This window comes from Xyrauchen texanus, chromosome 48, assembly GCF_025860055.1.
Source record: "Xyrauchen texanus isolate HMW12.3.18 chromosome 48, RBS_HiC_50CHRs, whole genome shotgun sequence".
NCBI lineage: Eukaryota > Metazoa > Chordata > Actinopteri > Cypriniformes > Catostomidae > Xyrauchen > Xyrauchen texanus.
In genome coordinates, this window is record NC_068323.1 from 22,373,804 (window position 1) to 22,401,609 (window position 27,806).

The 27,806-nt window shown below is 37.2% G+C and overlaps 1 protein-coding gene across 3 annotated transcripts; it reads right to left on the reverse strand.

Moving 5' to 3' along the window:
• Positions 1-607: 607 nt before the first annotated feature.
• LOC127639369 (serum response factor-like) lies at positions 608-26,976 on the reverse strand. 3 transcript variants are annotated; one of them, XM_052121331.1, is made up of 8 exons: positions 26,217-26,976; positions 16,160-16,426; positions 10,373-10,631; positions 9,165-9,353; positions 8,637-8,738; positions 4,214-4,411; positions 3,670-3,746; positions 608-2,263 (listed from the first exon to the last, which is right to left on the reverse strand). In XM_052121331.1, the coding sequence occupies exons 1-8, from the start codon at positions 26,667-26,669 to the stop codon at positions 2,168-2,170; spliced, it is 1,641 nt and encodes a 546-aa protein (XP_051977291.1). In that variant the 5' UTR covers positions 26,670-26,976; the 3' UTR covers positions 608-2,167. The 3 variants fall into 3 exon arrangements, with proteins under 3 accessions (XP_051977291.1, XP_051977292.1, XP_051977293.1); XM_052121332.1 differs by having other exon boundaries at positions 608-3,572; XM_052121333.1 differs by lacking the exon at positions 9,165-9,353.
• Positions 26,977-27,806: the final 830 nt, after the last annotated feature.

Sequence of the window (27,806 nt, forward strand, 5' to 3'; positions counted from 1 at the left end):
AATTTAGCAAAAAGAAAATGAAGTCTAAATTTTGGATCATGAAGATTTTTTGCATTGTGACCTTATTTTCAGGAAACTTAAGAACATTTGACTCCCCCAATTCTCATTACTGGAATGCATCTGGACATTTTACTTTTACTATTCCCACTGTTTTCAATGATGATTCTCATTACCATAACATGATTTTTACAGTAAAAGAAAAGAAAAGAAGCTGGTGTTTGTTTCATTTCATTTTTTAAAACATTTATATAAAAATCAACGAAAAAATTCAGTTAATGAGAATAGTTTAATTATCATCTTTTTCACATTGCGGTAATGAGAATAACATGATGACAAATATTTTTCTTATTGCGGTAATGAGAATAAAATAATGACCACATTTATTGCACTGCGGAAATACGAATTTTATCATGATTGTCTTTTTTTGAATAGCGGAAATGACAATATTTTAATGATGACATTTTTTTCACATTGCAATTATTAGAATGTTATAATGACCATCTTTCTTTATGTTCTGGTAACAAAATACCATAATGTCCATCTTTTTTTATATTGCAGTAACAATAATAATAATATCATACGAAACACAAATTTTCACATTGGGGGGTTACGGAAAATAGTATTACCATGCAAAAAAAAGGGCCCTATAACTATGCAAAATATTATTTCTTGTTTGTTTCTTTTGATTTCAAAGTAAAATAGGACCAGGAAGATTTCTTGACAGTTTTCATGAGAGTCATCCAATTGCACAGTCCCAAATATTTCACTTTAGGTCATTGTCATGCAGTGCAAACACAAGTCAGTGTTTTTCTGTTACAGCATTGGGAAAGAGGCCTGAAGACGCCTTTGAGCAGAAAAAGTACATTCATTCTCACAATGAACAGACAGTATAATTTGGCACAGCATTAACATGGAATGACAATTTTATAATACGGATGACTTCTAAACCCAAACTCATTTAATTATAGCAGCACATTTAAATGATCTGATCATATTTAGGTATTTTATAAGTAATAATTGAGTAACAAAGGCCATAAAGAAAGAGCAAAATCACTTTTTTTTTATTTTTAACCATGAATAGAAAATGCGTATTAAAGCGGTATTCAAACCGTAGCCCCTAGTGAGTATTGATGGTGGTGCAAGTGGACATTTTAAAGCATATTTCAGAGTTAATAAACCCAAAAATGCAAAATGTCATTTACTCACACTTGTCACCCCAAACCCAATTGACTCACTTTTTTTATATGATACACATACATTTTAAAGAATGCACACACTGATCTTACAACAAAAATAAATAAGCAAGGATGCACAGATGCTGTCAAGCTCCAAAAATAACAAAAAAAGCACCATTAAAGTATCACAACAGTAGCCCATATTTTGATATTAGGTCATCTGTCTTCAGAAGAATATAGTGCACGAGTTGTATGGACTGTTTTTATGGTGCTTTTTTAGCCATTCTGGAGCTCGATATCCCCCGTCTTCATTCATTTTCATTTTATGTAAGAGCTACGCAAGCATCTCCCTTTATGTTCCAAAGATAGAAAGTCATAGTTTTCAAATGTAAAGTCAATAACATGACAATGAGTAAAAGATGATAGGATTACAATTTTTGAGGAAACTATTCCTTTAAATTACACTTAACTGCCTCACATATACAAGAGTCATGGCCAGCTTGCATCAAAAAAGGAATTCTTCAAAGAATTCATATTTTGATCTCAATATTCAGTGATCTTAAAAATGATCCCAAAATGTGTGGAAGTGACGTCAAGGGTGCGGTGAACATGTATGAACACCACTGAATTTTCACAGAACTGAACAATCAAATTCGCCATGTCCACCCTTTAAAATCTGAGACTTTGGGCAAAAGGTGAACTCCCAGTACCAGCAGCCATTGTACAGACGTCTCTATATCATCCTGAAGTATAGATGTGTATGTTTACACGTACACCAATACGATCCATTTTCACACTACCCACAAAAGCAAGTCCACAAGGAGATGCAATCATCTCATATGTCCCATTACACCTCATAATTGACATTTGTTATGGGCTTATTGAACCCAATGCAGCGAGAGGGCAGTAATAAATATAATGGCAGTCTGATTGTGTGGCATGGGTGATCCTTGGAAAATCAGTGTGAGGGGGTGTTCACACAGGTCGCATATTTATGGGTCAGTCTCCTTTGGATTGTCTAAATTAACCACCCGCAGCTCTGTGAGGGTGGCACCGCTGCTACCAGGGGGCTGTTGGTTTATTAACATCTGAGAGGACAGAAACACAGCTGTTAGATGAACTGGATTATTATGCATTTAACAAAGGTTGCAAAATAATAAAGGTTTTCAAAAAGGTTTTTAAACACTCCTTCCTTCCATTGTTTAGGAAAGCAGATAGTCCCACCACAAAAGTATGTAATTGGTTGAGCTAATGTTATGTCCAACCCAATTGGCCCACTCAAAGGAACAGAATGTGGTCTATTTGAAGCTGCTAGTGGCACAGAAATTACACACTTAACCTTTGACTTGTGTTGAACCCTGAAGATTCCTTTAAGGGTCATTAAACCCCAGAGGACATTTTTGAGACGTTTACAGATATGCAGAGAATGCACATAAATGAAAAAAATTATAACACTCAATACGTTTATAAATAAGGGGAAATTGGTTCTTTTTTGTTAGTTTTTTGAGCCATTTCATCTTTCCGGTTTAAGAAACGAAAGTTGACTGTCGCTTTTCAGAACCGGACTGGCGTGAGCGTTTCTTGGACAGGATAACATGATGGCTTGTTTAAAAATATAAGACAATGATGAAAAACAAAAACTCAAGTCATGTCTGCTCTTTTTTTGTATCCTTTACACAGTGCGAAAATGTCCGGCGTTTACACCTAAATGGTTTACCAGCGTTACGTCGTCACGACAATGAGTTGAAATGCTGAATAACTTAACCACAGACAGTTTAGTAAGCGATTATATCACACTTGAGTCATGTTAACACAATTACGCTTGGTTATTTGTGGCTATACGTTTGAAAAAGAGTATGTATTTAATGTTGTGTATTGGACGCGTTTACTTTCTTTGCATGTGCTTACTGAATGCAACTTTTTTCTTTAGAAAGAGGGATGAGTCAAAATTGTATGCTGTGGTATTTAACATTATGCTACAAATGCTGACAATAGAGTTTACTTGTATTAAACCAGAAACACTTTTGATGGTAATATTGGCTCTGAGTGCTTTTCACACTTCATTCTCAAAAGTTTGAACAAAACATCCAAATCTTTAAGCAGATTTGAAGATTTACAGATTGTTCTATCATCTTCACTTTCACACTTTTGTCCCATGATAACTCTTGTTTTCATCTCCACTCCTAATGTGTTGTTCAGCCAACTTTGTTGGGTGTGTTTGATCTTGATCCCCCTCCTGTCCTCCCACATTTTTACATGTGTTCACGCCCATTTCATGAGTCTTTTTTCGGTCTGAGGTGTGAATGACTGGTGCTCAACAAGGGGTTTTTCGTGACACTTTAGGCTGGCAAAAAGCTTGAGCTGATTTCAACAATGGGTCCAGTTCACACATGACCTCTACAGGGAAAAATAATTTTATATTTTCAGTGTCTATGAGTGAAAGTAAAAAGAGACAGAATTTCTACACAAACTGTTTCAGTTGTAGCTATATTACCGAATGTAGCGGAACAGCTGAAACTGGGATCTGTACAGTTCCAGGAGGTCCAGTGAGAAACATCTGAGGAACTCCACCTAGATACAAATCAAAGAACACATAGTAAGAATATTCAGAATAAACGTAGAATGTTCATGTCACTGTCAGAATTACCGTAATTAAGAGTTTCAAGTAATAAAAAGCATTCAAGTCTTGTTGAACTCGTAACAGCAAACTAGTTTGTTGGAACCTCTGAATTTTATGAATGCTCCAGCTTCCTGACTGGACAAAATAAAAATGCCACCAACAACCAAACTGCAAAGAGTAAAAAATTGTGAAGGAGCTACCTCTACATATATTACAGTTTTATATGTCACTTTATTAAAGCCAATGTTACCTGGAGCACTTTCTTATGGTAATTCCAACAAGGCATGAACACACCATTTAGACACAGTTCTTCTAACAGAGACACACTGGTTTAATTTATATTCAGTTTCATTTGTACTTCAACATCACTAGTTTGTGCATGATGTCCATTTTCACTATGTGATGGTGACTGGCTGACCTGAGTCTTGGCCTGGCGCGTGGGACACGTGCATTGCAGTGGGCGCTTGTGGGAAGCTATTCAACACAGTTAGACCCCCATCAGTGAGTCCAGCGGTGGATGTAGCATACATGAGACTTGCATGTGCTCCGGGGTACATCATGTGACCTGCCACTGAAGAAGGCACTGAGGAAGTGACTATAGTAGTGGTGTGACTTACTGTGAGAAAGAAGAACAGAAATAATAATGTTTTTGTAAAAACACTATACCTTGTAAGTTAATTTATCAGTTGATGTTTGAGTGCATTTCATGTTCTTGAATGGTCTGCGTTAAAGCTACACTATGTATGATTTTTTGGTTTGAAATGAACAAAATGTCATTAATGATCAAGTACACCAACACTCCGTCTTCCAAACCATGTATTTGCCTTACTCTGATTCACTATGGTAAGCCTAAAATAATTATTCATATTTCAATATAAATTGTGTTCCATGTTTTCTAAAGTCACACAACAGATTAAGGTGAGAAACTGACCCAAACTGCAAATTGGATCGTTCTCAAAAAATGTTGACTTTACAACTTACAAAATATTGACAATTTTCCATCAGTTCAGATTTTGCCTATAAACGCTGAGAATAAACATTTTGGAACATGTTGACATAAATTGTTATTCATAAAAGGACAACCTGGCTGTTGTTCTTTTATTATTTAATTTAGTTTCACGAATGAAGTTAACACTAATGAGGGTTAAATGTGATACAACAGCACATTTTGAGGGTTCATTTAAAATGTGAATTAATAGCTTTTTAATATGCTGGCAAAAATCACTATATGCATATTTAAGCAGCCTCTGAACTTTGACCTTAAAGTATTTCCCATATCTTTCTGCATTTAAAGAAATATAAAACCTAAAAAAATTATTTAAATTAATAATAATTTGGTTTTGCTTTTTTCCACACTTGTTCAGCCTTGCACTAATGCTTTTATTAAAAATAAGTACAAAATAAATCCATAAATAACTTAACATGACATAGAAATGGTGTACCAGAAGGAGGGAGAAAGGATTTGTTTCAGACAATTTCAAAGATATTTGTAAAAAAAATGTGCAAAACAGAGCCAAAACATTTCATACCATTAAAGGTTAGGTTATAGATATAGAATGATACATTTATTATTATTTTGCTATATTAACACTTTTTCATGACAAAAAAAAAAGTCAAGGGACATGTCTGTCAACATATTTTTACATTGGCCCAGTTGTTGTCAGAAATAACCTACTATGCGAGACACAAAGCTGTCTTTACTTTTCAAAATCTGCTGCCTCGTGCTTCACAGAAACCTGGCAGTCAAGCCATTCCGGACAGCGCGTTACATCTGCCGGGCTTTCAACTGTTCAGATCGGATTACATTGCATAGTTAATGGGAAAAACAAGAGTCGGTGGAACATGTATTTACATCAATGAAAGTTGGTGTGCAGATGTAACAATGTTAAGGAAGATGTGCTGTCCTTATTTGGAAGTGCTCTATATTAACTGTAAGCCTTTCTACTTGTCACAAGTTTTCCTTGTTTATTCTGGTGAGTGTTTATACTCCTCTACATGCGTGCCTGAAAAAGCCAAATTCAAGTAATTGAAGCACCTTGTACGAGCTCTGAAAAAGGCAACTCTTTGGGGAAACACTCGTTTTCAAAATAAAGAAACCAAGAACAGTCTGCAAACAAAAAGGGAAAGCGACAGTGCCCACAACAAAACACAAAACAACTTGGCTTTTCAGAGGTGCCGACAACTCCGAGATCTGAAAGGATTTAATACAGACCAAGAGGGGGCCTGGATAGCTCAGTGGTAAAGACACTGGCTACCACCCCTGGAGTTCGCTAGTTCAAATCCTAGGGTGTGCTGAGTGACTCCAGGCGGGTCTCCATAGCAACCAAATTGGCCTGGTTGCTAGGGAGGGTAGAGTCACATGGGATAACCTCCTCATGATCACTATAATGTGGTTCAGTCTCGGTGGGGCGTGAAGCGAGTTGTGCGTAGATGCCGCGAAGAATAGCATGAAGCCTCCATGTCTCCGTGGTAATGCGCTCAACAAGCCACAGTAATAAGATGCACAGGTTTACGTCTCAGACGCGGAGGCAGCTGAGATTTGTCCTCTGCCACCCAGGTTGAGGGGAGTCACTATGTCATCACGAGGACTTAGAGCTCATTGGGAATTCCAATATGGGAGGAATCCAAAATAAATAAATAATAATAATAAAAAAAGACCCAGAGATGGCTTTTTCTTGCTCGACAGGTAAGATATTTTATTGGACCGATAAGCCAGGAAGCTCCCTTAGCATGGTAGTTCGTTAGATAGCGTTAGCCACTCTAATGGGGCTTTTTATTATGTATTTTGGTACTGCAGTGCTTGATTTCATTTGAGGAATAACAATGGGAAAAACTTTACTTTATGCTGGTAGCAATGCCAATATCTAAACCAGTTGATAGATAAGTTGTAAGTTTCCACAAATTTACTTTATTTGATATGACTAGCAATCATTGCCTAACTTTTTATGTTATTTATTTAAAAAAAATTGTTTTAAAACAACGGTGGAAGATGTGCTACTTACCTGCTCATAGGACATTTTTCAGATATCAGTCTTTTTCTTTCTTTTGTTATTTAATTTATTTTTTGAGGGGCAGGGGGCGAGTTTTGATGTCGTTGGTGACATTTGCTCTGATAAGATTATCACTTGTAGTTACACTGGTACTAGCCATGAGATTCATCCATGCAGAGCCGGAGCCTAATTCACATAATAACCAAAACAATGTTCCTCTGCAAGTAACTTGCGGTTTTATGCTTCGAAAACAGCTAGAGGGACAAAAGTTACAATATTCAATATTGGGCTGGTTAAGAATTCAATATTACAAATATTTACTGCAATCAAGCAATTCAAGAATAGTGTTAACAACCAAACGTCTTTGGAAAGAAAGTGACCATGGTACTTTTATACTCAACAAAACAGGTCCAGTTTGGTCCTTGCTAATTTTTGTATTAAAGGGATTGTTCACCCAAAAATGAAAATTCTCTCATCATTCACTCATGCAATACCAGATGTGTATGACTTTCATTCTTCTGCAGAGTACAAATAAAGATTTTTTGTCCATACAATGCAAGTGAAAAGATGCCAACATTTTTAAGCTCTAAAAAATAAAATGAATCCATATGACTTCAATGGTTTAATCCATGTCTCCAGAAGCAATTTGATAGGTGTGGGCAAGAAACAATACATTTTACATTCCTTTTTTCTATAAATGATTCTCCCTACTCAATCTGTCTCCACTTTAACTTTCACTTTTACATTCTTCTTGTGTTTTTGGTGATTCACATTCCTCACGCATACTGGGCAAGGAGAAGAATTTCTAGCAAACATTGACTTAAATATTGATATGTTTCTTACCCACACCTATCATATCACTCAGAAAATATTAATTATATCACTGGAGTCATATGGATTACTTTTATGCTGACTTTATGTGATTTTTGGAGTGTCAATTTTGGCCTCCATTCACTTGCCTGGACCTACAGAGCTGAAATATTCTTCTAAAAATCTTAATTTGTGTTCTGTTGAAGAAAGAAAGTCATACACATTGGGGATGGCATGAGGGTGAGTAAATGATGAGATAGTTTTGATTTTTACAAATGCAGGTATCTCCTGACCTCCTCTTGATGTGCACATCCACTGCTGTTATTTTTACATTAGTCTCCTGTTTAACATTGATAACATCTTCTAGCACTTCTTTATGGAATGATTTTCCGGACATTATTCAAAAGGAATTGCAAATTGTATTTGCAATTGCGTTTTCAATTTGTGGATGCATAAAATGTGACATAATCCAAACGCAATTGCAAATCGCGCATTACCGTTTGCATTTTCGTTTAAGCGAACGCACAGTGACTGCCAGATTTCAAATGGAAAAGCAAAGTCCGTTTGCAACTGTGTTTCCCATATCTTACGAGTTTTGGCCCTGTCATATTTAAATAGCAATTTCAATTACCATGTCTGCTTTTTCACTTTCTCAGCGTCGCGTATGTAGCCAGCCAAAACTCAAGTGGAATACTAATTCCCTTAGTATTTCCATTGATGCCTAACACGGAAACCTGTCAATCAGGGTCAAGGGTGGGATTATGCTATGGGGCGTGTTTGTCTTGGGAAGAGACATCAAGAGACATACTTCTTTGTGACAGGAACAGCTCAATTGTGAGTGTTGCAAACCTTGTGGACTCACTAATTAGTGCACATAATTCCAGGCGCATACTGAGCATTCGGAGTACGTGCTTTTAGACAAATCTGGGTGCACGCGCTCAGTGCTCAAGCACTCTGCTGATGACGAGATTTGCGTCACACGTCCTGTTTGACCAAAGTATACTTTGGGCTTTCAAGTGAGAAGGTTGTTGTTTTAAGTACCAGTGGATGTGGTGGAGGTCTGGTTGATCTCTGGGCTGCTGTCACCACTTTGAGGACTGGGATGAACCTGGATGGCTTGTAAATGTTGAGACATCGCACCACCTGGTGTACACACATGACAGAAAACCCCTTCAGTGAGCTTTAAAAGCAGAGCATATTTACATACACAACCAGTCAAAAGTTTGGACACTTGACTGAATTTATGTTTTGCATGATCTTAAGAACCATCTAAAGGCTTATGATTAAATGCTTGAAATTAGTTCTTCATACATAGTAATACTAAAAGTTTAAGTACTAAAATACTAAAAATTAAGTTGGAGCGGATGTTTAAAAAGCAGTTGGTTGTGAGAATCTTTTTTTAATTAATTCTCTCTCGAGTAAACAACAAAGCCGTTCGAAGTTTCCATTTCAGCTGTACAAACATACTTATGAATGTTACAGCATGCAAATCCTCAGTGATCTATAAGTTTGCTTCCAGACAGCCAGAAATAAGACTGAAGCAATTCACAGAGTATGAAACACACTGACCTGTAAGCGAGACCGGCAGGCGGAAGAGCGTGGTCTGTGTGACGGGTTGTGTGTGCGCAGAGACAGAGACAGCGGAGGTGGTGCTAGCCATGGTGTGGCTGTTTTGCGGCTGTGGACACTGTATGGCCAGAGAGTGTGTCTGCAGCTGACTTAAAGGGATAGTGTGTGTGCCAGGAGGAAGAGAAGCACCTGCGGGACACACAGTGACACCCTCAGTGGGCGAAGCAGAGCGGCACACCAACCAAACACACTCACACGGCCAAGGCCTAGTCACACCGAGTGTTGATTTTTACCGTGACAAGATATAAAACAGTCCAACCCTACAATGGAATGCACCATTATTTGTTTGTTTTAAAAAATGGAGCAGAGTTTAATGGGTTTTTTGTTGTTGCTGGGATGCTAATAAAATGCCATTCCAGATAGTTGTCGTGCTATTGAAAATATGTAAAAAGCACAGAGAACACCTTAGCAACCACCCAAAAAAACTTTCGTTTTGCTGGGGCAAGCACCATTCACATCATTTCAGAAAATCTAAAACTATTATTATCATGTTATTATAATGTTTTAATCAATCTGCTTGAGTTTGTACCCAAATTCTTAAACACTTAAGATTATTATTACTACGAGTAGACTATTATCTTTTCATTAGTTGAACTATCCCTTTAAATCTGTCAATAATATTTAACTAATTATTTCTGATAAATGTTAATAATGTTCTAATCTTTTAAATGAGTACATTTCAATTAAGTATTGAGTAGAACAAATGGACTACATCACAATGATTTTTCACAGAAACCCAAAAACAACAAATTCAAATTTCAAACCAAATTTTCATTAATTTCTTTTTTTAAGTGGGTTTCATTCAGCTATGCAATGCTTCTCGAAGAGAGTGCTGAAGAATTTGCATCACGCTCAATATTTTTGATGATAAAAATACATTACGGATTTCTTCGTATATTCGATTCGTTTTTTCACTTGTGGTGTGAAAAGGCCTTTATACAGACTAATCAGCTGGAAGCAGAATTCAGAGTATGCAGACGTGCAGTCAAGCAAATTAATCAATGCACATTAAAAACAAAGATGTTGTGCAAGTTGATGCAACATGCAATGTGACCCTTCTGGAAAGCCCAAAAGAGACAATGCGGACTAAATTGTGGAAGAAAGAAATGCAAACATCATGCAACAAACGAATGAACCCAAGCCCTCACCGGGCATGAGTGTGAATCCAGGCAGCTGCATGACTCCAGCGGGAGAATTGGCCGTGGCTTTGAGCACAGTGCCGTTTGCACTGGAGGCGCTTTGAACGTTCATCCCTGCAGTCACCGGCCAGCAGGTGACGCTGCTCTGAGACTGCATGGCGACTGAGGTTGAGGAGGGAGAGGAAGAGGCTGATGACTGTGTGGTCGTGTTGCTGGTGTTAGTGGCTCCAAGTAAACTAGCAGCAGTATATGTTGGCTTCATCATTTCCTGTGACCACACAAATAGAAAAAATGTGTTTAGTGAGATAAAAAAAAGAAAACAAATAGGACAGTTTCTCATTTGTTTCAAATGTAGAGTTGCAACATTAGTAACAGATGGTCCTTGTCATCTATTCCAATATAAGACATTAAGAAACAAATGCACTCTTTTCCATGATACTGAATTATACTGATATATACTGCAGCTTGAAATGCACCATTTGTATGGATAAAATATTTGAGACTAACAATGTTAAAACATTTTATTTGAAGTTTTTATATATTTAAAGGCATAATTCACCCAAAAATGTCAATTCTGTCCTCAATTAGGCACGCTCATGTTCCAAACCTTTATGAATTTCTTCCTTTCGTGGAACACAAAAGGAAATGCTAGGAAGAATGAGCATTTGATGACCATGACTGATTAGATAGTCACATGGATGATTGTTGGTGCCAGATGGGCTGGTTTGAGTATTTCTGGGATTTTTCACACACAACAGTCTCTAGAATTTACTCAGAATTGTTCAAAAACCAAAAACATCCAGTGAGCGGCAGTTCTGTGGATGGAAATGTCTTGTTGATGATAGAGGTCAACAGAGAATGGACAGACTGGTTCAAACTGGCAAAGTCTACAGTAACTCAGATAACCACTCTGAACAATTGTGCTGAGAAGAATATAATCTCAGGATGCTATACTGAGACGCGGGTTGGTGCTGTTTTGGTGGCACGAAGGGGACCTACACAATATTAGGCAGGTGGTTTTAATGTTGTGGTTGATCTGTGTATATATAAAATGTATTTCACGCTTCTTCTTTTTTTTATGAGATATAAAGAGCCACACATTTAGCACAGTTCCAGACAGGATTTTTAGATGAGAGATTACTATATTAGTGATCTTTATATTTTAGAAATAAAACAATTGATATTTATTGTTATTTACAATTTAGATATTGAATTAAATATAATTTTTCTATTTAATATAATGAAATATAATAATTTATAGATTTAAAAAGTTCTATAATTATTTAAGAATTTAATTTTATATATGCCTCATACATTTTACTTCTATACAGGCGTTTACATTTGTAATTACTTTTGTTTTGTTCCATGCTGCTTTTAGTTAATGTTATATTGTGGCATGGAGTGGCACTTGTAATTTCATTGTCTTGAACAATGACAATAAAGTTCTAACTAAATTAATATTAGATTAACTTAACTTATCTGCCTTTCCTTTTGGGAAGTTAATGGGATCATAGGTAGATGTTTGCAAGATTTCGTTCATTGAAATAAAAATGATCACAATTTTTCAGTTTCTTTCTTTAGAACCTTATAAAAAAAATCTCTTAAAAGCACTAAAAAAATATTGGTTCTCCATCAAAACACACTGAATGCTATTACTTCAACTGATTATATTATCATTTTTTTGTTTAAGCATTTTAAATCATTTAATAGTATTTAAATATTATTTAAAATGAATCTATGCCATGCTATTCATTTTCATTTTTAAGCACAAATAGTTGCTGGTCCAGGATGAGAGATATATCTGCTTCTATGAGAGTGCAGCTGTCAGCTTCTCCTCTCCTCACCTGCACAGGTGATAGTAAAGCACTTTAAATAGCGCAGTTGTTGCTTCAGAGATTTATCAAGCATCTTGTAATCACTGTTCTATCTGTTTGCTCTGCGAGTAGAAGGTAAAACCTTTATCATCAGGTGTTTTCCCCCGTTGTGTGCAAATCAATGCAATTATGGGTGCGAGCTTGTCTTTCATGTTGTTTGTTGGCTTCTTATCATCAATAAACTCTCTTGTTGCTATGTGCTTGGGTTTGTGAAAGAATTTCAGGATGGTAGTTTCATTCGGGCATAAATGGTCATGTGTTTGATACAGCTGGTCTGCAAACAGTCATGTTTGTGCACTTGACTTTAGTGTATGCACTTAACTCGCGTCTTTGTTTCCACATCTGTCTTTGGCGCACACCACTGCTCTGTCGTGATTTAAACTGAACTCAGAATTGATTCAGAATCGTTTGAGTATGAATCGCGATTCATCGCTGAAACGAGTTTTTCCAACAGCTAATAACTGCAGTTTGTGCAAGTGCTCTGTACCTTTTGAGATCAACATTACAGATATTTTTAGAGATATTTTAAATATAAAAAATTCTTGAACAGATCATTACATCTCCCTATTAATCATAAAATCTATTAAAGTCACCAAGTTTTCCAATGGCATGTAGGACTGATTGGGGTAGAGACAGTTGTAACAACTGCATGCGATGAGAAGGCAATTGTGTCATGTTGATCCCAAGAATGGCAGCTGCCTTCACAGGAAAACAGGTGTCATCACAGCAAGAGAGCACAGCTATTTCAGGCAGATCTGAACTGAAATCTGCAAGACAGGGACGACAGACTGGGCAGTCTGTCCACTGACTCACATGCATGGATTTTGTGTTCTCCTTCAAAACAAAGGTAGAAATAGGGCAAAAATGCAGTGGACCACTATATAGCCACAAAGACCTTTGACAGCTTGGTTTGGAGATTGGACAGGACTTGATCTGATGTGGCTTTAAGAGATACAGCACTTACACAAGCTGCCAAACAGCCACAATCTGTAATACAAAGTATAAAACCAAGAGTGGAGCATGCATGTTTCTATCACATTAGAGGAGAGCATAATATAAACAAGTGCATTAATAGATGCTTGCATGCATGTGTCTGCATAGACTGATATATGAACCTAAGAGCCCATGTTATATTTGTTTAGTGTGTGTGTGTGTACATGTTTGTGTTGGACTGAGAAAAATGATACACACCATAGCCTTGCTCTTGAAGTTTTAATAGGCTGTTTCAAAAAGACTTTGTATTTGTCCAAACTGTTGTTGGAAAATTCCACAAAAAGTGTCAAAAGTCAAATTCGGCAGTAGCTTAAAAGTAGCCCCTTTTATATTAACAATGCCATATGGTAGTGCTACAAAGGCATCAGTACCAAAAGCCTGCAATAAATTTTTTTCTTTTTTTTTTTCTTGTAATACTGAATTGATCCCTTCAAGTGCCAGTATAATTTACAACACCACAGTCATTTCCGCCAGTGAAAAGGACAAAAAAATTACAAAGTGCATCTTTTTAACCATCTTTCCAAACAGACATCCCCATTAAAACTTCAGTTGGGTAAAGAGTAAACATCTTCCCAAGATGAATTAACTTAACTAAACTGACCCAGACTTTGGCGTAACTACTGCTCATCTTTTCACCATGCCATTGACAAAAAGTAATTATAAACAAGGGCTGGGCAATATAGCTATATTCACAATATATGAAATTTATAAAAAAATCCATTGCCATTGATAGCGTCCATTTGGTCGAACCACTTCCACTTTCTTCTGTTTTAACCACTCCGGCAGTTGTGGTCCTTGATGGTTCTGTAGACACTTTTAAAGTTTTTTTTACACTACACTACACTGTTGGTAGGTCCGGTGGTAGCAGTGTGCAGCCAACAGCTGAGACACTTCCTGAAATAATTTTTTTGTTTCATTCGTCCCTAACGAGAGGAACGTCTGCACCTCGTTTATGGACCACGCCATGGTTTTGCGCACAGCCATTTCTTTTTGTGCAATGTGACAACATTAGAAGTCTCCCATTATAATGACTGAAGCAGTCACTCCCCGCAGGTTTAGTGTCGGAGCCCTGCAGTTTAACACAAACACATTGACACTCAGCACAGAATTCTGCACTGTCGCAAATGCTCACATTCTAAATTAAGCTGTCTCCGTGACACACTAAATCAGTTATTTACACCATGTCTTTGCCTCCATGATTAGAATGGGAGTAGGGATGTTTATGAATAATCAATGATTGATTATTTGTTGTTAATAATTTGACTGATTAAGCATACTGAACGGCAATTAATCGATTTCAGCAAAAACGCATTCATTAATCATGCCAGCAGATAGAGAAAAGACCATCTATACACCATAAGAAGACAAACTTTTTTTCTTAGGAATAACATGCACACAAATAACACAATTACAAAAATAAGCATGCACAATAAGATAATGATTGTGCTTTAAAAAGTAAAAGTAAATAGTATCCATTTTACTTTCACGTAAAAAAATAATTCAAAGTAATATGCAACATTTTTACTTAACGCTAAAATGCATTTGTAGGGTGCCATCCCCCAAGAGTTTAAATACAGTGGCACTATGGAAACATTGCTGTTTTTGAGCGCTCTGACGTGGCAAGGTTGGGCTCAACCAATGTCATGGTGTTTGGAGAGAACCGTTTTTTTTTTTTTTAACAGGAGAAATTTGAAGAGCACCTAGATCTAATCTCTCTATGTGTTCTTGAGTAATAATAATATCTCCATAAGCATTTTCAGTTTTGATGTGGGAACAGGGATCCCATTAACAGGATGACATGATGAACTGGAGCCATCTTGACAACTAGCTGAAGATATGCTTCTCTTGAAGCCATTTTCTAAACATAGACACTTGTTTTAATTTTGCATGCATACTACTCACCCTAAATCAGTTTGGAAAAAAAGGGGGTGAGGGGGGGTATGTTGTTCAAATCCAAAAACAGCTGCAGCTTATTTGGAATGTTATGAGTCATGAGCCAAGAAAGTGTACTAGGAAAACCAGACTATATAAGGACATGCAGACAGCTAACAACTAATTTTTATCAATGAGGACTAGACATTGTGAATATTTTATGCTGCCATGCAAAGACTTGCTCAGGGTGATGTAAATGACTTAAATATTTGGTATTCTCAGTATGTGTGCTGATTGTCCAAGAGGGGTTTCATGTTAACATTGTATTCATCTCATTTCATTTGAAAATATATTCAAATGTAATCTTTAGCTTTCAGTGCAATTACAACACACTATTGTAGTCTGGATAACCAAGAACCTCTACAAAAGGTCAACAAAATCCTGGAATTAGTGGAATTTTCACTCAAAGTAATACACAAACAATAAACTAAGTCACTCATAAATGACTTATATATAGAAGTGTAAATATTTCCTATTTGTCAAGAGATCCTAATGCCTTTTTCCGATCCAAACTAAATTCCTTCGTAGGAGAGACAGGTTGGCCAGTTGGCTAGTAAACTTGTTTATCGATCTCTTTTAGTGACAGTGTTTTAAAAGGGTTCAATGGGAGACACGCTTTCACAGAGAGTTTTAGTGTGCTAAAAATAACTCCGATTGATTGTTTACATGCACATTCTTACACTGATTAATATCAAATTGCTTCCATTTGTGGTAATGTAAATGCAATAAACGGCTTCATTAGGGTAAGATCATAAATGGTTTAACTATTACTCTGATTTCCAGCACATTTACCAGCAATTTTCTGGCTTATCCAATGTGCGCAAGTGTTGTGCGCATGCCTTTTTGTGTTTTGGCATCAAATCTCAGGTAAACTCTGTTTTCTTGCATTGTCCGATTTTTGTAATAAACTGCATAATTATCACCATATTGATGTGCATGTCAATGCACTCACTGCTGGATTAAGTTTTGCACATTCCTAATAAGTATTTGTTCCTACCTTTGGCTCTGGGAGACCATCCGCCTCTGACACCTGGTAGGTGAGGTCAGTCTCCTCAAATCCTGTGGCACTCATCCGCTGGTCTGTTGACGGGTCAGTGCGGGGTGGTGAATCAGGGGAGTTTAGGCAGGTCTGGATGAGGGCCTTACCGTTCTCACTGGTAATCATGGGCTGAAGTTTCCGTGTGGCAAACGTATAGACGTGGCCTGTCTCGCTGGCAACCAAGAGCAAAACTTGTGTTCCCGTTAAGGTAGACAGTTCATATGCCTAAAAACAATTGGTAAAAGAGAAAAGACAACCAAGAAAATGATGATGAAAACTTATCTACTTAGGTTTCCTTTGAGAGCATTGAACAACCAGGAGATGTTAGAGATGATTAAAGAATGAATCACCCAAAAATGAAAATTCTCTCAATATTTACTCACCCTCATGACATCCCAGGTGTGTTTGACTCCCTTTCTTCATCAGATCACATTTGAAGAAAAATATCTTAGCTCAGTAGGTCCTTAAAATGCAAGTGGAGGGAGATCAGACTTTTGAAGCTCCAAAAATCTCAGTCAGCATAAATGTCATAGATACGACTCCAGTGGTTAATGTCTTCAAGCGACACGATTACTTTTGGTGCGAAAAATGTCTATATTTAAGTACTTTTTAAATCATCGCTTCCAATAATCTTCACAAGAGTGCAGAGTTCACATGGTCTCTCGTGTGACGATTTCGTGTTGGCTTGTTACGGACGTAATCTCACGTTCTCCTCTCGGTTCAAACATCCAGTACAAGCACACAAACACACCATTTTGAGTAAAGAAACGGATATAAAAACAGATCTAAACCAAAACCAACCAAGCTTCTGTACAGCGTTCTTCATACTCGCTTGTAAACAGTACACCTGAAGAGCAGCATCGCACAAGCGTGTCAAAACGATTACATCACACGCGTATATCAGTGTTGATCGGAAGCATGATTTAGAGTTAAAATAAGTAATCATGTCACATTAGAAGACATTAATTTATCCGCTGGAGTCCTATGGATTACTGTCTGTGATTTTTGGTGCTTCAAAAGTCTGATCACCATCCACTTGCATTTTAATGGCCTTCTGAGCTAAGATATCTTTCTATTTTTCTTAAAATGTGTTCTGCTGAAGAAAGAAAGTCATACACACCTGGGATAGGTGAGTAAATAATGAGAATTTTCATTTTTGGGTGAACTAACCTTTAACAATGACAAATTCACACATAGTTAATTTCCGAAATGTGACTACAGTCAGTTTTCTCTTTGAAGTCAATTAATGTCAATGGTGGAGCAACAGTTCAGTTAGGGCGCTTATACACTAGAGTTTATGTTGCATTATAGAACAATGTTAATGCTCTGATTTCAATGGGGATGGTGCGTAGGAATGACGGAGAGGGAAAACGCAAGGGTTTGCATTTTGACTCGTGTTGCGATGCACTCTGACGTAGGCATGCGTTGACCAATGAGAATCTCAGAAATGCGGGACTAGTTGCATGGTGAAATCTTAAAAACATGGTGGACAAACATATTCATGCAATTATTTTTCTCTGCCAGGCTAAAAAGAAAGTAATAGTGGGGAGAGAGCCTGGAAAAGTGTTTCAATGTTTTCTGCTATAATGTCAAAAAGTTATATTTTAGATATCTCTATCTGCGATTGCCACTTGACGTCAAACCGCACTACCTCCTCCCTCAAGAACATGCCTTCCAAATGCATCAAACGCTCCATCTGAGTTTCCCTAGTGTGTAAGCGTCCTTAACTCAATATGTTTGTAGCAGCTACCTGAATAATATCAAGTGTGTGCATGTAATGTATAGGCCAACCATTCACATTTGCGCAGAGTATGTTCTGTATCTGGCCTAAAAGTGATTCTGAGCAGAAAACAATTATGACAATCCTGGGTCTTGTCACAAATGATTTGAAGCACCCAGTCCAATAAAATTCCACTGGGCTTGTGTAATACAATGCAGCAAGCATCTTACATTTGTGATTCTTGGTTGTAAACCACATGTCATGATCTTCATTCCTCAAAATGTAGAAAATTAAGGAAGAGGCACAAGAGAGAGACAGAGAACTTCAGGAGAGAAAACAAAAAAAGAGAATGCATGAAAGAGTCATTAAGGCCAGGAACATACTCTATGCAAGATCGCAAAGGCTGACACAAATGCTTGGCCGATGCTTTACAAGTGTTGGTCTCATTGTTCATTCTTAATGCTTGCATTATTACGATAGTAAGAGTTGCCTTCAATTGTCTGTGCCATTAATTCAGATGGCAGCTAAATGTAAATATGTAGAAAGTTTAACTAACTTAAATGATTGTGGTATAAGACAGTTTATGCTAATGCACTTATAGCGCCCCTTGCTGTAACGCAGTGTGTACTTCTGTTGCGTTAATAAATGGCACAATTTGTAGCGTAACAACGTCTGAAATCATGATTTCGTAGCAATAAGCGTTTGCATTCATATACTTTATACTTGCATTGAACACATTTCAGGTCTAAAGCCTCGTCCACACGAATACGTTGTTGTTTGAAAATGCATTAGTTTTGCATCCACACTAGAATGCTGTTTTTTTTTTAAACTGAGCATTTAAAACAATTTCCCCATTACTGCACACTTTGGAAAATGTTGACATTAGAACACTTAAGATAGAGTTTGTAAACTAAAGTGGATTAGTGTGGATGTGGCACCCTGTCTACATCAGACACAAGTGATGTCGCATCGCAACAGCTTGAGGCTGTCTATACTTGATGTGTCGAAACAAACGTTCTACACTGTTTATTTGTCTTGCTGTCATGAGTAGCGCTAGCATGTGCAGCACAAATTGGGAGTGTACTGTTGGTGTGGTACGATGCAACTTACACATCCAGTATCGACAGCATCATTGAATATTATGGGAGTGATTTGCTTTTGTCGCATCGATTCGCACCACTCGCGTCTGGCTTAGACATGGTGGAAGAGTATAAACAGGCATGTATTCAAGGTTTAATACCCCAAAATTAGAACTTTTTTTTATTTATTTATAAATTCGTTTTTACATATTTATTAGTCATCTTGAGCTCTAGTTATTGTTGCCATAAACATTGGTAAACCCAAAAGAGAACATCATCTACAGTACCAGTGGAACAGTAACTACTAATACCAGATACCAGAAAACTGTGTCACGTGTTCCTGAAGGTCAGCTGTGGCCCACTGTATGTGGAGCTTAAACCCTCTATACCAAACTCCTTCAACTAGATCAGTTCTCAATATGTGCAAATGTATTAACAAATGTCTAATACAGTGGAAACCTGATCAGGCATGATGGGCTATTTCTGCAGAGAGAAGAATGAATGACAACTGTGTTATCAATGACAGATGAGTCACAACAGTTGTGGAAACCACCTTTAGTGGACAATTGAAACACTAATAGAGTCAAATCTTTAACTTTAAGTCACAAATAGCAGACAGGATTCTAATCGAGCAGATTGATGCTCATCGTAAAGTAAGAAAGGTGTGAGGTTTCTGGTTAGTGTACATGACAGTGTGTAACCAGGCTTTCAATGATCTGCTCAGAGAAAATGATCAGTGTCTCTAATCTAGTACTGAAAAAAACCTACCCGAGATCACTTTATTAAATAAACATCTAAACATCAAAGACTGCATTCAGGAAAATAATAAGAAAAAAAAAAAGAATGTTCTTAGGATACGTTGTAATAAGTAAGAAATAAGTAAAACACTATTAACTGCTATTCTCTTCTTAATTTCTAACTTAAGAAAACAGTTAAGTAAAGTTAATTGCATTTTGTATTGCCAAACTTTTATTCAACAGTAGTCTTGCTTGTGATAAATTGCTTTATTATTATTACTATTATTGCAGTGAATATTACAGTACATTTTACTACACAGTTGTAATAAATTTCAGTACTGTTTCAATTTCAGGCATCTAGATTTTATTTTAACTTGGACCAAATAATAAAGAATATCAGCCAATAAGTGCCAAACATAGATGGTAACTTCAATACTGTTTAAAAAGCATTCCAGGGTGATACCTCAAGAAGTTGGTTGAGAAAATGCAAGGCAAAGGATGACTTTGAAGATGCTAAAATATAACACAGTTTTGATTTATTTATACAACATAATTCCCATTGTTCAGTTTCTATTATTCCATAGTTGTGATGACTTTACTATTATTCTAAATGTAAAAATAAAAAAATACATAAATAAAGAATGAGTAAGTGACCCTAAACTTTTGAACGGTAGTGTATTTAGTCTACATGTAATATGCGCTTTACAGTGGATTATTGCTCTGCTTTGTCATCTCATATAATGTGAGTGATCCTCAATGTTTGTGGAGTTTCCTGTGTTCGAGCGGTCGGTCATATAAAGTATGCAGCGCGAATGCGGACTAAGATTGCAGCATTTAGCATTTTAATAAATCACATTGATAACATGTCATGATTTTTATTTCATTAATAGTCCATTACAGTGTTAAAGCATTAACAGAGCACGCGTTTAAAATATGCTTGTGAGCATTTGAAAGCTGTTGTGTGTCAGTCATACTGCACGCTGGTACCGGATAGAGTCGGTGCTCGGTACTACCGGTACTACAGAAACACATCGACTTGGTACCGAAGAACCGGTACTTTTGACAACACTAGTGAAATGGTAAAAGTATTGATATAGTATAATACAAGTCTCAGTGTAGTGGTATAGCATTCATGTTTGTATAGTACTATTACCAGTAGAGTGGTACTAGTGTTGTTGTTGTAGTACTTGTATCAGTATTAGTATTGCACTTAGTACTATTAGTACAGCACTACTATCAGTATAGATATACATTAAAGGTATAACCATAGTTTTGTTACAATAATAGTATGAGTTTAGTGGTATAGAGGTAGCATTAGTCCAGCGCAAGGATCAGTAAAGTGGTAAACAGTAGCCTATGCATCATCACTACTGACAATATTTATTATTTTATTGTAATTTTAATCTATAAATGATGTATAAGACAACAACTCAAGTCTTGTCTTTTTAAAGGTAATTTTAGAATGGCATTGTCTAAATTACATATCTATGTGCCCTCTCATTTAATAAAATGTATTGTATTAAATTTATTGTACAATGACAATGACCAAGCAAAAACAAAAAACTCATAAAAAGGTTGCCATAAATGATTGATTTATAACTGATAAGTTACTTAAACATTCACTTAGAAACAAAACCTCTTTGGAGCACTCATGTTTATAATCTGACTGGAACCAATTGGACGCACCTCTAACCCGGAAGAAAAAAACCTCAATGGATATACACAAATTCATAAGTGAATTTTCTTTGTTTTTCCTCCCATTCAAAACAGCGTATTAAGAGGAAAGGTAAGCAGTTTCCATCCTTTGGACTTTGGAACATTGTTCTAACCATTCGAACAGCTAATGTCAATTTGCCTGTCCTCTCCACCTTGTCGGCATTGCAATTCTCCAGCACAGCGATTGGTTGTCTTAAATGACTGATTTATTGTACAATGACATTAATAATAACATGCATTGTATACATACCTTGGCTTTTCTCTATCAATGTTTTAAACCCGCATTTTGAAGCATCCGTCTCTACAAATAGCCTAGTCATGTTCCAAAACAAACTCCATGTGGAGTCAGTGATTGTTTTTATTTAACCCCTAGAGCAGGGGAACATTTTTTCCATTAAGGTCCATTTGAGTATTTATGAAATTATTCACGGGCCATACAATTGCTTGAAATTTCTGATTGTGGGGTGAAATTAATGTACGCATTCCTTTACGTGCTCACACACCAAAAACACTAAAAGGTCTGACTATTATACAATATTTTGTGTTGTTCAGTGGTGGGCCGTGCATTAAAAGTCTAGGCCTTCAGTGTGATTCATGCCATTAAGAAAATACAGTTTCCCATTGAATAAGACACACTATGCCTTTGGGCATGTCTCAGCTAACTAGTAAAGCACACTTTAACTGCAGCATGAATGTTTTGTGAAATGAAAGTATCCCGAACAGACATTCAAAAATCATAATTTTTCATATGAATATACCAAGGAGGTCTATAATACCTGGAAAAATCTATCTAATAATATTTGCTATTTAAATGTTGCATATAATAAATTTAGTTTCGTCAGGGTACACTATTGTGCTGCGTTCCATTCAAGTTGGATGTGGGATATTCCTACTTGATATCTCAAACCCTAAATGCATTCAATTCCCCGATATCCGGAACTGCAATGCTCCCGTTAGCTTAGCAGCGGTTTGACTCTCATTAGAGATGTCTCCTAGCAACCCAACTGATAAACAATGCTGCGGCGCTAACATTTGTGCTTCATGTGTACGATTATCAAAAGAGATTATGATGTTTTATACACTTGTTTCAGCAGGCATTTGTTAAACAAGCGTTAATATCATGTAATGTGGAAACAAACTCATTCATCAATATTACTTAATAGTGAATGTTTATCTGTAAGAGTGTCGACATGTTTGTGTGACATCATGCCCCTGCATCTCGGCGAAATCAGAATTGAAAATTTCTGCACGAGCCTACAAGTACTAATTCTGACTTCAAGATGCATCCATTGCACTTTTCCTAGTAGGAAGTTGTAAAATCCGACTTTCCATGTTGAATGGAACGCAGCACTACTTATCAAAACTTGATCCGACACTGAATGCTCCAGCAGCCTAATTTACACTTAGAGAACGCCTGATGTTGCTATAACAATGCAAAAAGCACTTACCAATTTACTTGAAGTGAAAATCAGTCCTCTTTTCCTGATTAATAAATGAAGCAATCACACGGTCATGCAGAACATCTCGTGTTTTAAATCCATAAGTATTTCTTTCTCAATGACGATAGCTGCAGTTATCACAATCTCGCCCTCTTCACTTTCAATTTACATCACTTTACATCACAAGCATGATTGCATCACACAAGGCCAGCTAGAAGACCTCGACTGGGACATATCCTAAAGATCACACCCACCAAGAACAAATAAATCAATCTGATTGGCTGATGAATCTGACACTCTGACTTTAGTTGCTCATTCATTTGCACTGTTGAGGGATTCTGTGGGAATTCTGAAGGCCTGACAAGGTGGAGCTCAAACTCACACGCTGCTTCGGTCATGTGATTTGTGAAACAAATCGCATCAAGGAATCATTTCTGACTGGATAAACTTCACATTTTTCAAGAAATGTTTGTAGATTAATCAAGTGTGGAAAGCGATTAAAAATACATAGGTAAAAAGGTGATTGAGAATGAAAGGATGAAAAATATGTATTTACTTGACATGATAGGCCAGCAGAGAAGGCTTTGCTGGCCCTGAGAATTCAGCACTGGTGTTGAATTATTTGTAAACATTATTTGAAAGGATTTTGTAATTTTTTTTCAGGTTAACTGAATCAAGGCTATTTTTTGCTTTTCAAATTATTTCTCAAATGGCCTCACGGGCCAGGAAAAATTATCTTGCGGGCCTTATGTAGCCCTGAGGCCTGACGTTCCCCACCCCTGCTCTAGAGTGCGCCATTTTATTGTTGAACCAAGGAGTTCAGACTGTAGAATCCTTCAGCTCCATCCACGGAGAAATTAAATAAAAAATAACTATAGGAAACTATCGATAGTCTACTATTTTCCGATAGCCGATAGTTAAAAAATGCAACTTTCGGCCCGCATTAATCAGTAAGTATATATTAGCACTTGTATTGGTATGGCACTAGTATCAGTACAGTGGATTAGCACCTTTATTGTTATGCTGCTACTTTCAGTAAAATGGTTTAACACTAGTTTTGTTATGGTACTAGTTTCAGTACATTTGTTTAGCACTAGTATTGATATGGTACTAGTATATGGGTTTAGCACTAGTATTGATATGGTGGTAGTATAAGTACAATGGTTTAGCGCTAGTATTGTTATGGTGGTAGTAGAAGTACAATGGTTTAGCGCTAGTAATGTTATGGTGGTAGTAGAAGTAGCTTGGTTTAGCACTAGTATTACAATGGCACTTTTCCAATGCACGTTACAGTTCAACTCGACTCCGTTTGCTTTACTTTTCTGAGTTTGCTTTTCTACTGCAGTTTAGTGCAGCGTCAACGTGGCTGGGATTATGAACTGATCATCATCTACACTACTGCCATGACATCATCTTAAATGTGACATAAACACACCGCAAAGGAGCAATGAATGAATGGTGTTCATGATTCTTGGCATGTGGCTGTTTTTCACAGCAAGACAACAAAATTTGTTTCAAAAGAGGCTGACGGCAGCAAGACAAAATACCGCAAAAAAAAACAGGAGAGTTTGGGAAATCATACACCAAAGCGCAGACAAGGACATCACTGTGTTAGCTCAAAGATGACGCATGAGGGTAAGCTAACATGCCATCTAGCTTATAGCAATGATACTGGTAGTGATGATTTTCTCTTACCAATCAGTGATCTGCAGGGATTTGACGTCACATTTAGTATCGGCTCGGCTCCTTGGAACCTCGACCAAGGTGGTACTAAAGAAATTACCAGGTACCAGGTACTATCCACAGTGGTAAACCCCCAAAATGCGAGCAGAGTCGAGCCGTACCGTGCAGTGGAAAAGCCCCATTATGGTACTAGTAAAAGTACAGTGGTTTATCACTAGAATTGTTAAGGTGGTAGTACAAGTACAGTGGTTTAGCACTAGTTTTGTTATGGCACTAGACTAGTTTCAGTACAGTGGTTTAGCACTGTTATGGTACTAGTATAAGTACAGTGGTTTAGCACTACTATTATTATGGTACTAGTAAAAGTACAGTGGTTTAGCACTAGAAATGTTAAGGTGGTAGTACAAGTACAGTGGTTTAGCACTAGTTTTGTTATGGTACTAGACTAGTTTATGTACAGTGGTTTAGCACTGTTATGGTACTAGTATAAGTAAAGTGGTTTAGCACTAGTTTTGTTATCATACTAGACTAGTTTATGTATAGTGGTTTAGAACTAGTACCGTTATGGTACTAAAATAGTGTCAGTACAGTGGTTTAGCACTAGTATTACTATGGTTCTAGTATCAATGCAGTGGTTCAGCACTAGTATTGTTATGGTACTATAGTAGTGTCAGTACAGTGGTTTAGCGCATGTTTTTTTCTATGGTACTAGTATCAGTACAGTGGTTCAGCACTAGTATTGTTATGGTACTATAGTAGTGTTAGTACAGTGGTTTAGCACGAGTATTACTATGGTACTATTATCAGTACAGTGGTTTAGTACGAGTATTACTATGGTACTAGTATCAGTACAGTGGTTCAGCACTAGTATTGTTATGGTACTATAGTAGTGTCAGTACAGTGGTTTAGCATGAGTATTACTATGGTACTAGTATCAGTACAGTGGTTCAGCACTAGTATTGTTATGGTACTATAGTAGTGTCAGTACAGTGGTTTAGCATGAGTATTACTATGGTACTTGTATTGGTACAGTGGTTCAGTACAAGTATTGTTATGGTACTATAGTAGTGTCAGTACAGTGGTTTAGCATGAGTATTACTATGGTACTAGTTTCAGTACAGTGGTTCAGCACTAGTATTACTATGGTACTTGTATTGGTACAGTGGTTCAGTACAAGTATTGTTATGGTACTATAGTAGTGTCAGTACAGTGGTTTAGCACGAGTATTACTATGGTACTAGTTTCAGTACAGTGGTTCAGCACTAGTATTGTTATGGTACTATAGTAGTTTCAGTACAGTGGTTTAGCACGAGTAGTACTATGGTACAAGTTTCAGTACAGTTGCTTAATACTGGTTTTGTTATGGTACTAGAAGTACAAAGGTTTAGCACTAGTGTTGTTATAGTATTGTGTGGATTGTTATTACTGTTTATATATTGCTAGTAGCACAAGTGTTGGTATAGTACTAGTATCAGTAAAGTAATTCAGCACTTTAATTCAGTACAGTAAAGTGGTATAGCACTACAAGTGACACAGTACTAATATTAGCACCGTGTTATAGCACTATTATTTTAGCACTATTGTCAGTACAGTGGTTTAGCATAAGTTCGAGACCAACATTAACAAACAGGGTGAATGTACCTTCTTCATGATGCCAGTTTTCCTCTTGCTAAATGTCGTGTATCTCCTCAGCTTGTTGTCAATAAACTCCATCTTAATTTTCACCCGTCCACGCGTTTTCTTGCCTGGTTTTGCCCCAGCCACCCCGCCGGACACTCCTCCATACCCAGCGGACAGACCTCCACCAGCAGACGATAACCCGACCTCCATCTCACTCCTCTCCCGCTTCACTCCTCTCCTGTCCGCCACTGAACTCTCTTCTTCATCCCCAGAGTCCGAGTCTCCGTCGGAGGCGCTGAGCAGCACAGCCTGATGATCAGACGGCCTGTCGTCATATCGGCCCCCGTCGGGCAGGTTTATGGCAGAGTTTACAGCCCCTAAAGCCCCAGATGTGCTGCCCACCTGTAGCTGAGTCAACCCCGGGCCGTTACCGGAACGTCCAGTACCCCTGGCAGCCCCGTTTCCCCCTAACATCCCTGACCTGCGACCAGAACTACAGCAGTATGAGGAGGATAAGGAGTATTTACAGCAGATTCTAGATCAGATCGCTTTACCTGATACTGAACTTACTTCACAAATGCTAGGCTAAGAAACATTAGCGCAACTCAACAGACAACTCGCAGTAAACTGACAAATGCAGTTTATTTAGGGACGGATATATTTCTGTGTGAAAAACAGGATTCAGTTCGCTTGTAAACTGCAAAAACAAACCTCCAAAACTAGCCCTTTACGACCAGCGTACAAAGTTTACAACATGTAGTTTCCGCCTACAGTCCATCAATCAAACCTCAAATGAACTTGCGCTGCGTGCCACATATGGAAGCAACGAAGCGCGACCGCACATTTACATCCGACAAAAGAACTAGTTCCGTCAGTAACGTCAAAATATGATAATACAAGGCACTTTATGTACTGAATCAACGCTATTATGTTTGTAAATTACGTATATTACGTTCATTAATTTATCAGTAATTACTGATAAAAGTCTATTCATGGAACTGAACTCAAGATGACGTTTGTCTAAAGATCTACTTTCCTCCATATAAAGCGAGTCGATGTTGCCATATTTGGCCATGGCTGTCCTTGTATGGTGAGTCACAGTGCTGTGCTGCGATTGGTTACGCAAAACTCAGCTTCGATGCGATTGGTTACACTTTCATTTTGTCTTACGTCATGCACGGCGCACTGACAAAGCTGCTTGGATTTGAAGACACTATTTGCGATAACAAATATACAATTTCTAGCGAGAAGTCTGCTATCCGATAAGTCATATATATATTTTTTTTAAAGACCAACACTGTGATATGAGACAGTGCTGAGTTTTATTACGCTTTAAAAAGGTATGAATTTCAGCTCTTTGACAGCTACGAATGGATCTATACTCTTATAACCACCAGATGTCGCTGCTGCACTTTAAATCAGTTTCAATGTTTTGTTCGTCTCATCCATCGCATCCACTGACAAGAAGAAACACAAGTAGTTTGCCATGATCAGCCTTATATAAACATATTCTTAGTGTTATTGCTTATATATATATATATATATATATATATATATATATATATATATATATATATATATATAGTTGAAGTCAGAAATGTACATACACCA

Coding starts and splice junctions, on each gene's coding strand:
- LOC127639369 (XM_052121331.1), bottom strand. CDS start 26,669: ATGTTAGGGGGAAACGGGGCTGCCAGGGGTACTGGACGTTCCGGTAAC. Junction 16,427..26,216: donor AAACTGGCATCATGAAGAAG/GTACATTCACCC, acceptor AATTGTTTTTAG/GCATATGAACTGTCTACCTT. Junction 9,354..10,372: donor TGGATTCACACTCATGCCCG/GTGAGGGCTTGG, acceptor TGTGTCCCGCAG/GTGCTTCTCTTCCTCCTGGC.